This window comes from Bombina bombina, chromosome 2 (genome assembly GCF_027579735.1).
Source record: "Bombina bombina isolate aBomBom1 chromosome 2, aBomBom1.pri, whole genome shotgun sequence".
In the NCBI taxonomy this organism is placed as follows: Eukaryota; Metazoa; Chordata; class Amphibia; order Anura; family Bombinatoridae; genus Bombina; species Bombina bombina.
The window spans coordinates 827,308,768-827,321,023 of NC_069500.1; the positions used below are offsets into that span (position 1 = coordinate 827,308,768).

At 39.1% G+C, this 12,256-nt stretch overlaps 1 protein-coding gene across 1 annotated transcript in view; it reads left to right on the forward strand.

Moving 5' to 3' along the window:
- Positions 1 to 12,256, forward strand: part of LOC128647322 (unconventional myosin-Vb-like) — a 338,426-nt gene that overhangs the window by 186,930 nt on the left and 139,240 nt on the right. The window contains exons 19-20 of the mRNA XM_053700105.1: positions 8,490 to 8,701; positions 8,800 to 8,956. Coding sequence (XP_053556080.1) covers positions 8,490 to 8,701; positions 8,800 to 8,956 — 369 coding nt within the window. The remainder of the gene's footprint in view (positions 1 to 8,489; positions 8,702 to 8,799; positions 8,957 to 12,256) is intronic.

The window sequence follows — 12,256 nt, forward strand, 5'->3', positions numbered from 1 at the left end:
AAATGCTGAGAAGCGCATATCACAGAAGGAAATCAAGCACAAACTTACTATACCACCTCCATAGGGAGGCAAAGTTTGTAAAACTGAATTGTGGTGAGTGGTGTATTTATAGACATTTTGAGGTTTGGGAAACTTTGCCCCTCCAGGTATGATTGTATTTCCCATAATTCAGTAGCTCATGGACTCTTGCCAATTATATGAAAGAAATAAGTTCTATGTTCTGTGTTAACCGCTAAATAAATAATACCTATTTTGTAGCATGATAAACAGTTTGTGCGTTTCTCTTCCTCTAACCACCCTTTTGTTCTATGGCTAATTACATTTTCATTAGTGAGTGCTACTAGGAATATAGAAATGACAAAACAATAAAGCACATCTGTATCTCAAAAATATATAATTGAGCAAATGTACATCTAAGTAATACCAAATCTTACTTCTCCCTATGTGAGAAAACCAATAAATATAAAAAATACAAAATCTGGTACTGCGCAATAAAGACAAATATTCTTCAATTACATAATTTGATAAAACGTGTTTATTTAAAATATATCTCATAAATACTTAAAGGGTTAGTCAACTCCAACATTTTTATTGTTTAAAAGGATATATAATCCCTTTATTACCCATTCCCCAGTTTTGCATAACCAACACTGTTATATTAATATACTTTTTTACCTCTGTGATTACCTTGTAGCTAAGCCTCTTCGGACAGCCCCCTTATCACATGGCTATTTATTTATTTATTATCTATTGACTTACATTTTAGCCAATTAGTGCATTGTCAGCCACAACTCCACGGGAGAGAGCATAATGTTATCTATATTGTCCACATGAATTAGCAGTCTCTTGTTGTGAAAGCTAATAAAAAAGCATATGATAAGAGGCTGTCTGTAGTGGCTTAGAAACAGGTCAGAAATGTTGAGGTTTAAATGTTACAAAGTATATTAATATAACAAAGTTAGTTGTGCAAAGCTGGAGAATGTGTTGGTTGTGCAAAGCTGGGGAAAAGGTGTTATCTAACTTTCTTTCTAATGACACAGTAAGTCCACGGATCATCTCTAATTATTATTTGGAATATCACTCCTGGCCAGCAGGAGGAGGCAAAGAGCACCACAGCAAAGCTGATAAGTATCACCTCCCTTCCCTCCTACCCCAGTCATTCTCTTTGCCTACGTTAAAAGCAAGGAGGATGTCAAGTTTAGGTGTCTGAAAGAAGATTCTTCAATCAAGATTTTATTATTTTGAAGCAGAGCAAGTTTGCTCTGCTCCTTCCTGGGGTATAGCCGTAGTCGGTCAGTCTCTTCAGTAGAGCAGTGGTCGCTTTTAAGCAATTGTGAACTTGTGGGGTGTAATACTCACTGTGCCTCCCAAACAGTTGTTGCTGCCCTGTTTTGAAAGCCTGAGTAGGATTATTCAGTCTTTTTTTGTTTTTCACAGGTCCATGTGAGGGAGGTGTGCCTCTCAAACCAAGTGAGCTGCCCTGCTGCAGCAGTGTTGTATTCAGGTAAGTGCCTAATTTTATTTTCTTGGGTCAGGAAAATATGGCACTTTTACAGTTTAATCTGTATGGGACCTTTTTATTTTAATATAATCCTATTTAGGCTTAATGAGATTCATATGGGCAGTTATGCAGGCACTGGGGGTTTGAGGATCAGTAGCATATTTATATAGAGAAGTAACTCGTTATAGAGGCTCAGCTCCGGTTTAATTCCGGACTTGGTGGAATGTGTTTTTTGTATGCTTTATTATGTGATGGCTACAGTGAGGTATAATGGCGACCGGGAATCAGTTTAGTCACTCCCACGATGAGGAGGGCGGGCTTTTCAAAGGTGACAAGTAAGCTTTGCGCACATCTGGTTGCTACTTCTGTGCGATCCAGTATAGAGGGGTTCGTAGCGGCTCTGCTAGCAAGGGTCTTTTCGGCTTGTAGCCTGTTTGAGCAGCTCTGGGTCCGGATTGTTAAATCTCCTATTTCCCTTGTTCCAGCAAGACAGGTAGGCACCTCAGCAAAAGTGCTGAGGTGAAGAGGCTGTCTGAGGTTGTTAGTGAGCATCTGCTCTGCAGTTGCGTTTTTGAATATAAACTTTCATTTTAAAATTTAAAGTGATAGTAACGTTGGTTTTTTTTTTTTTTATATATAATTTCTTTAGAATTAAATAAGGACATTTTTATTTAATTTGGGGGTAAGGATGGATCAAGAGGCCCTGCAAAATGTGACATGTAGCTTGTGTTTTTTTATTTCAATGTTGAACCACCAATCCTTTTTTGTTCATGTATTGAGAGAACATTACAGTACAGTGATAGACTTTTTGATTCTGAGCCATCATTATCTAAGGAAGATGCTGTTCAGGGGTCTCCTGTTCAAGATATGCCACAGCTTTCTCCTCAAGTGTCCCAAATATTATCGTCCCCACATGCAGTGCCCTGCGCTTCCTCTCACATTTCGATTGGAGTTACTTTGCAAGACATTGCTACTCGCATATCCTCTGTGGTAACTGATGCGCTGTCTGCTTTTCTCATGCTGCAGGGAAAGCGCAAGAGGAAATAAAAAGAATCAGTGAGTAAGGTTTCGGACACAGTTGTGGCTATTCTGAATGTTCCCTCCCAGAAGTCTGAGGAGGGAGATACTTCCGTGGCATCTGAGGGCAAAATCTCAGACAGTGTAATTCCTTCTTCTGATGCTGACATTGTATCTTTCAGGTTTAAGCTAGAACACCTCCGTTTGTTACTTAAGAAGGTTTTGGCCACCTTGGACAACTCAGACATGATGGTCGTATTCAATCCTAAGAAGTCTAGTAAGCTAAATAAATACTTGGATGTACCTTCCATGCTGGAGGTTTTTCCTGTACCAGACCAAACTACAGAGATTATTGCTCTGGAATGGAAGAGACCTGGTATTCCCTTTTCTCTATCCCAAATTTTTAAGAAGATGTTTCCAATAGCTGACTCTATCAAGGAGTCTTGGCAGATGGTCCCTAAGGTGGAGGGGGCAATTTCCACTTTGACTAAGGGAACCACTATCTCCATAGAGGATAGCTGTTCTTTTAAGGATCCTATGGATAAGAAGTTGGAATGGCTACTTAAAAAGATGTATGTACACCAGGGTTTACAATGGCAACCTGCAGTATGTATTGCTACCATCACCAGTGCAGCAGCATACTGGTTTGATGCGTTGTTTGATTCTATTCAGACAGATACCCCCCTTGAAGAGATCCAGAATAGGATCAAGGCCTTAAAGTTGGCAAATTCCTTTATTACGGATGCTTCCCTTCAAGTTATTAAGTTGGGAACAAAGATTTCTGGGTTTGCAGTACTGACTCGCAGAGCTTTATAGTTGAAATCCTGGTCTGCGGATGTGTCGTCTAAGCTTTTGGCGATTCCATACAAGGGTAAGACCTTGTTTGACCCGGGCTTGACTGAAATTATTTCAGACATTACGGGAGGAAAGGGTCATTTCCTCCCTCATGATAAGAGGAATAAGCAGAAGGGACATCAGAGTAATTTTCGTTCCTTTCAGAACTTAAAGGGTAAAAATTCCTTTCCGTTCTCACGGATGGAAGGTGAATTTGGGAAAGAGTTCCTTGATTCCGGCTACAAGGGTAGCGTTCCTGGGAACCATAATAGATTCCTTAGCAATGAGAATATTTCTGACACAGGTCAGAAATTCAAAGATCCTTGACTCTTGTCTGGCCCTTCAGTCCTCTCCTCGGCCGTCTGTGGCTCAATGTATGGAGATGATCGGTCTGATGGTAGCTGCCATGGACATCATTCAGTTTGCCTGGTTCCATCTCAGACCTCTGAAGTTATGCATGCTCAGACAATGGAACAGGGATTATGCAGATCGGTCTCCGCCAATTCATCTGGATCAAGCGACAAGAGACTCTCTTCCTTGGTAATTGTCTCAGGATCATCTCTCCCAGGGAACCTGCCTTCGCAGACCCACCTGGGTGATTGTGACAATGGACACCAGCCTGCTGGGATGGGGAGCAGTCTGGGGCTCACTAAAGGCTCAGGAGACATGGACTTGGGAGGAGTCTGTTCTCCCCATAAACTTCCTAGAGCTGAGGGCAATCTTCAATGCTCTTCTGGCCTGGTCTCAGCTTCAGCCTGGTTTATCAGGTTCCAGTCTGAGAACATAACTTCACTGGCTTACATCAACCATCAGGGAGGAACTCTGAGTTCCTTGGCCATGACAGAGGTAGCCAAGATTATTCAGTGGGCAGAGACCCACAACTGCTTGAGGGGTGTTCGGAACACGGTTTAAATGCCGGTCTGAGCAACTGGTGAAGATGAACTCCTTAATATAAATGTGCTCTGCTACTCAAAATTACCTGGAGTGCCGTAGCGAGCAGTGGATCAGGCCATATATGATCCAGGGAATCGAACAAAAGCAGGCACTACTCAGTAAGTAAAAATAAAAACCTCTGTTTATGATAACACATATAAAAACATAACCTGTTCCCAAACAGAGGGCAGCATGCATACATGGCCAGTCTAATGCGTTTTGCGCCCCTAGTGGTGCTTATTCATAGAATAAGTTCCACTAGAGGACGCAAAATGCGTAAGACTGGCCTTGTATGCATGCCTGCCCTCTGTTTGGGAACATGTTATGTTTTTATATTTGCTATAATAAACGTATGTTTTTATTTTTACTTACCGAGTAGTGCCTGCTTCTGTTCGATACCCACAACTGCTGTCTATCTGCGATCTATATTCCAGGAGTGGACAATTGGGAAGCGTATTTTCTGAGCAGACAGACTTTTCACCCGGGGGAGTGGGAACTCCATCCGGAGGTGTTTTCAAACTTGATTCTCAAATGGGGACAGCCAGAGCTGGATCTCATGGCATCTTGACAGAATGCCAAGCTCCAGAGGTACGGGTCAAGGTCGAGGGATCCTCAGGCTGTACTGATAGATGCACTTGCGGTCCTTTGGAATTTCAGTATAGCATACCTATTTCCTCCGTTTGCTCTCCTGCTTAGGGTCATTGCTCGAATCAAACAGGAGAGGGTGTCGGTGATCCTCATTGCACCGGCGTGGCCTCGCAGGATCTGATATGCAGACCTAGTGGAGATGTCATCTCTTCCACCTTGGAGACTTCCATTGAGGAAGGACCTTCTACTTCAAGGGCCCTTCCTTCACCCAAATCTCGTTTCTCTGAAGCTGACTGCTTGGAGATTGAACGCTTAATTTTTTTCCAAGCGTTGTTTTTCTGAGTCGGTCATTGAGACCAGACTCATAAACCTGTTACCAGAAAGATTTACTATAAGATATGGCATAGATATCTGTATTGGTGTGAATCCAGGGGTTACTCTTGGAGTAGAGCTCAAATTCCTACGATTTTATCTGCTAGTACCTTGAAGGGTCAACTATCCGCCTTGTCTATTTTGTTGCATAAATGTCTGGCGGATGTACCAGACGTGCAATCTTTTTGTGAGGCCTTGGTCAGAATTAGGCCTGTGTTCAAACCGGTTACTCCTCCCTGGAGTCTTAACCTTGTTGTTAAAGTTCTTCAGCAGTCTCTGTTTGAGCCTATGCATTCCTTACATATTAAGATGTTATCTTGGAAAATGTTGTTTCTTGTTGCAATTTCTTCTGCTCGCAGAGTCTCAGAACTCTCGGCTTTGCAGTATGAATCCCCTTACCTTATTTTTCATTCGGATAAGGTAGTTCTGCGTACTAAGTCTGGATTGGATGAGACTCTTAAGCGCTTGTGCTTAATTACCCAGTAAGGAAAGATAGTCTTACTATGTAGTTGGATTCAATGAGATCTATTTATTTTTAGAATTATAAATACATACAATAAAATTTAAAACAATAGAAATTGATTCTTAAAACAAATCTAACTGGTTGGCCAACCATACAGTGTGAATAAAATGATATATGTTTTCCAATCCCTGTTACTTAGTGTATTATACAAACATATCTGTATATTTGAATTTTTGAATTTTGGTTTAATTGCAGATATTTTTTATGGATTTGATATAGTGGACTTGTGAAGAAGTATGGTATCCACAAAGAATATTCGCAATATTAATTCTTAATTACCATATTTACCATATTCGTTTGTTTAAAGCTGAACATACATAATTAAAATAGCGTCAATGGTATCAACATTAGTAACAAATAATAAAAGTGAAACAAAAATAAAGTGATACAGTAAAAATCGTATAATAAGTTATGAAAGATAAAGTCTTTCTGCCGTGATCGTTAGAGTAATTGTTAATTGCTTTTTGTTAAAAGCGCTGTTGTTAAGTCCTCTGTGGGGATAGTATGTGTGGGCGTGCTGCAACACGTTTTTGTCTAATTGCTATATATATTGCGATTATAAGTCACTGTTAAGTAGTTTTGGTTATCTGCCCTTCACATTAACTTCCTTAGTTGGTGTAGGTATAATAAATCTTACCCGTTGTTTCTTTTGGGATACTTTGTTTCTGGTCTAGTTTCTTTTTGTGCCCAATTCAATTTTTACTGTGATAAATGTGGATCGGAAGCCGGGATAGCCGCTGCCGGTGTTGTAGTGGTTTCAGTATGTCGCGTTGGTTTGTCTCCGCGATTACACATACTTGAAGGAGTAGATGCTGGGGTAATGTGGTAGTGTGCTTTAACCGTTAATCCTTTCGTCAGATGGCTGGTCTTTTTGCCCGGTTCAAGTTTTCAAAACCTCTTGAATTGTTGCGAATGTGTTCTGTTTAGATCCGTACTTTGTTTCAGAGTATCCGATCTGCAGGTGTCCACAGGTTTCTTTAGGCCCAATTTTAGGTAAGGTATTTCAGTTGTTCTTGGCAGTCCTTTAAGGAGGACTAGGTGCTTTGAAGGTTGTTCTTGAACGCTTCAGAATATCTTTCAAGCGTATTTGTTGGTCCGTGGTTTGATGTAGTCTTGGCGGTCCACTTCGAAAGTGGACTATGAAAATATTTAGTGTAGCAAGGAGTAGGCAACGCGTTTCAGCTGATTAATACAGCCTTTATCAAGCATATGCGTACTAAGTTAGGTTTCCTTCCTAAAGTGGTTTCAGATAGGAACATTAATCAAGAAATTGTTGTTCCTTCTTTGTGTCCTAACCCTTCTTCTCATAAAGAGCATCTGCTGCACAACCTGGATGTGGTGCGTGCATTGAAATACTATTTACAGGCGACTAAGGACTTTCGCCAGTCTTCTGCTTTGTTCATTGTTTTCTCTGGGAAACGCAAGGGTCAGAAAGCTACGGCTACTTCTTTATTTGTGGCTGAAGAGTATAATTTGTTTGGCCTATGAAACTGCTGGACAACAGCCTCCTGAGAGAATCCCGGCTCATTCCATGAGGGCTGTTTCCTCTTTTATAAATTTGATACTTTTGCCTCAGCTGAGGCTTCTTTTGGGAGAAAGGTTCTTCAAGCAGCGGTGCCTTCCGTTTAGGTTCCCTGTTTTGTCCCTCCCTTATCTGTGTTCTCTAGCTTGGGTATTGATTCCCAATAGAAATTAGAGATTATCCGTGGACTCACTGTGTCCTTAGAAAGAAAACGAAATGTATGCTTACCTGATAAATGTATTTCTTTCTTGACACGGTGAGTCCACGGCCTGTCCTGTTTATTTAGACATTTTTTTGTGTTATAAACCTCAGGAACCTCTGCACCTTGTGTTACTTCTCTCTTTTTCCTTTGGTCAAATGACTGGGGTTGGAGGGAAGGGAGGTAATAGTAAACATCTTTGCTGTGGTGCTCTTTGCCTCCTCCTTCTGGCCAGGAGTGATATTCCCAATAGTAATTAGAGATGATCCATGGACTCACCGTTTCAAGAAAGAAAGAAATTTATCAGGTAAGTATACATTTTTGTTTTTTAAACAATAACAATTTCTGTGAGTAGTTCCATTTGGAGCATGATCATCGTGGTTATGAGTTACTATACCATAAGGCTTTTTCTATTCTTGCAGACGTAACTATCTTTTGGAGTTTCTGACAAACCCTGGATTGCAACATAATATCTTGGGACTCAATGTTTTGAAGTATTTATGAGATGTTTTAAATAAATGTTTTATCAAATTATGTAATAAATGGGAGTTTTAGTTTTTCAGCAATTTATTATGCAGTACCAGATTTTGTATTTGCATTTTTTTTATACTGGTACTATAAATGTGCCAAATGTGCCAATAAAAAACAAAATTAAATCATACCGATATATCTTTGCTCACAAATATTGTATGTAGCAAGAATGAATGTTTAATTTTTTTTGTCTTTGTTTGCCCCACCCAATTAAATGAGCCAGTCATCATTTTAGGTGCTACTAGGGTAACTGAGCCAAAATGTAGACATTTTTTTAAATTTAATTTTTGTTTATGAATATAAAAACTGATCTGCCATGTGCAGGCGGTTGTTTTAAAATCTTTGGCATTTAATAACTACTTTTTTATATAAATACAGCTATGCAAATGAGTCAAGAGAGATTTTCATCTTGCCTGCTATAATTTTACTCCCTTTTTAGAACATTCTACTTCTCATATCCTTTTTGCAGGACCCTAACTCTTACCAGCTCGGAAACACAAAGGTTTTCTTCCGTGCTGGCCAGGTGGCATATTTGGAGAGACAGCGAGGAAAAAAGCTTTTTCAGGCTTGTGTTGTTATCCAGAAAAGATTGCGTGGGTGGGTGGCAAGAAAGCAGTTCATCAAATTACGGAAAGCTACTATCACTCTGCAAGCCTATGTCAGAGGTCTTCAATCCCGAAGGTAATATGCATAGCTTTTAACTGGGATATTTGATAAAAACAAATCAAAATAGTTACCTTATTTGTGCACTGATCTGACTACAAACTTATGTTGTATAGGTTATTAATATTTCTTCGGCATAGCAGAGCAGCAAAAATTCTTCAGACACAATATCGCATGATCACTGCCCGCCGCCACTTCATTTATCAGCGCAAAATGGTCATCACTCTTCAGAAATACACCAGAGGGTTATTCGCGCGTCGATTTTACCATCAGGTAGTTATCTGATTTTCAGTTGATCCAGCTCATTTTTTGTTAATGCCCTTTAAAATTAAATTCACTTTGGATTTTGAAAAACACATTAAAACATGCCCTATTTGTTAGATCATTTGCAGGGAAACTATGATATCTCTATTAAAAAAAATCTGGACACAAGTCATTGATGTACAAGGTGCATTTAAAGGCTCCTTTCCTGCTAAAAACTATCTGATCCTAAAAGAACCAAATGTTTTTATTTAAACTATACATTTAAGTATCAAAGAAGAAGCCAGGAATTGGAATGAACATGGTTACCTGCTTCACATAGTCTGGGGACATGTATTTATATGCCATACATCTTATACTAGCAGTTTATAGCAGTTTGGGGCACTTTTCATACAGGTGTTGAGAGACAATGATCCATTACTCCTGGGAATTATTCTTCCCTGCCACTTGAAGGAGGCAAAGATTTCCAAACCCCAAGAGCTCTATAAAACCCCTCCCACCTTACTGGTAAACTAGTCTGGTCTGTGCCTCTGCTGGGTGAAGAATGAAGATGTGAATGTGAGAGGGGTTCTCAGACAGAGTTGAGGCTCATTTCCCCTCAGAGTGCAGCGTTTCATACAGGAGGTACAATTCCATGATCCATTGCTCTTGGGAATTACTCTTCCTTACCACTATTAGGAGGCAAAGATTCACAAACCACAAGAGTCCTAGAAAACCCCTACCACATACCTCAGTCTTTACTTTGCCTCTGCTGAAAGTGGTTGAAGAATGAAGATCTGCATTTGATTCTCAGAGAGAGGGGTTTTCAGTCAGTGCTTGTCAAAGGGATGTATTTGAGGTATGGTTTGTGATTCTTTTTTTACCTCTTGAGAAATTTAACATAAACCTTATATAATTGGTCACAGGGACTTGTCTTTTGCCTCCCTATATGGATCTACAATATACTCCTATTAGATAAACCTCTGCTGATATGTTTTAGTACTGGTTTGTATATATAATTTAGTACTGGTTTGTGTATGTGTATATGTGTGTGTGTATATGTGTGTGTGTATGTGTGTATGTATATATATATATATATATATATATATATATATATATATATATATATATATATATATATATATATATATATATATATATATATATATATATATATATATATATATATATATATATATATATATATATATATATAAAGAACAGATTCCTTTACATTATTCCCCTTGCTGTTTTGCGCACGTCAGCATTTTTTACGCATTTAGTTTTAATTTTTTTAAGGGGGTTATAGTGTTTATTGTTTTGCTTTGTCAAATGCTATAATGAGCCGGTCTGATTCTGTCTCTAATTCTACCCTAGACGCTGAGTCCTCTGAACACCTTTCTACCATTATTAGGGGTGCTTATTGTAAAAGAGCTGAGGTACCTGCTCCAGCTCATTTATGACTCATGTTTAAATTTATTAATGCAATCGGATTAACCTAAGACTGCTGTTTTGGGTATTAATCCTTCTTCTGTTTTTCCATTACAGGAGAATGTTAATGTTTTACCCAGTGTGAAAAATATCATCAAGGCTGCAGTTTCTTGGGTGCTAGAGGCTCTCCAGCCTTCAAACAAGTGTAAAAGGCCAATTTAGATTTTACCTTCTAATAGTACTATGTGCCCTGAAGCTAGGGATACTGTTATGTCTTCAGATGGTGAAATTTCCTCTGGTGATGAGGAGTATTCATCTGATTTTGAACCTGATATTTCCTATTTACTTAGGCCACCCATTTCTGTAGCTGGTGTGACTGCTGCTCCTACTTATTGGTAATACAGTCTTTCAGAACAGTGTTCTGATTATTCTGTCAGTGAAAATCGTATGGGTCTACTTAAAAATGCCAATTCTTTAATTTGTGATGCTGTGTTTGATATTATGAAGATTAATATTAAAAGCATGTCTTAGGCAATCCTTGCCAGGAAAGCCTTATGGCTTTAAACCTGGTCTGCTAGCATGGTGTCAAAAATCTAGATTGTCTCCTTCCAAGGAAAGAAACTGTTTGGTTCTGATTTATATTCTATTATATCTACTGTTACTGGCGGTAAAGGGGCTTTTTCTTCCTCAAGAAGAACTCTAGAGGGAAATCTAAAGCTTCCAATAGTTTTTATTCCTTTTGTCAGAATAAAGAACAAAAGTTTAACTCCTGTGCTAAGAAGAAAGGTACCTCTGGCCTAGCCTGGAGGTCCTAGTTCTAACTGGAACAAGTCATAGCAGGCTAATAAATCTATCTCTTCTAAATATGCATAAATGTGTGGGGCAGGTTAAGCCTCTTTCCGAAGACTTGGTTTGTCTGTTCCAGATCCCTGGGCTCTTAATATAGTCTCACAGGGATATTGAAAAGAATTCAGAACGAGGCCTCCCAGAGGAAGATTTTTTTTTTCTGTCCCATGTTCCAAGGAATCCTTTAAAAGCTCAAGCTTTTTTCCAGTCTGACTCAGATTTGAAAGCTATGGGAGTGATTGTACCAGTTCATCTTTCTGGATAATCATTTTTAGTTTGTTACTCTGCCATTTTGGTATGGCTACAGCTCCAAGAATAGAATTCACAAGGTTTTGGGTGCCCTTTTTTCTGTAATCAGAAATCTGAGTTTTGTAGTGTTTCCTTACCTGGACAATATCTTGGTTCAAACTCCGTCTTTTCCTTTAGCAGAATCTCACACCAACTGACTCTTTTTGTTTCTTTAACTAAATGGTTAGAGGATCAATTTTCTGAAAAAGTTATTTGATTCCTCAAAGGTAACTTTTTTTGGGGTTTTCAAATAGATTGTCTCCTTGAGTCTTTCTCTAACAGAGCAACAGAGGGGAAAGAGACTAAAGGTGCAGACAAGCTTTCACCAATTTTAACTTTCTCTGCTCTTTTTTGTATGGAAGTTCTAGGTCTTATGATTGCAGCTTCAGATGCAATTGTGTTTGCTCATTTTCACATAAGACCTCTTCAGCTTTGTATGCTTCATCTATGAAGTATACTCAACCGTCTCAAAAGATATTTATATATCCCAGTACAAGTCAGTCTCTGACTTTGTGCCTGGATCATAAGTTTATTATTCACGGGGCATCTTTTGCTTGTCCTACCTGTACTGTGATCAATAAAGATGCAAGTCTCTCAGATTGGGAAGCTGTTTGGTAACCTCACCTCTCAAGAATCCCAAACTCCCTGGGCTCTCAGAGACTCCAATCAATGTACTGTGCTATTTTCAGGCCTCTATTGAAAAGAGAATATCATCTCCATTTTCAGAGAGACAATGTCACAGCAAAGGCTTATGCCAACCATCAGGGG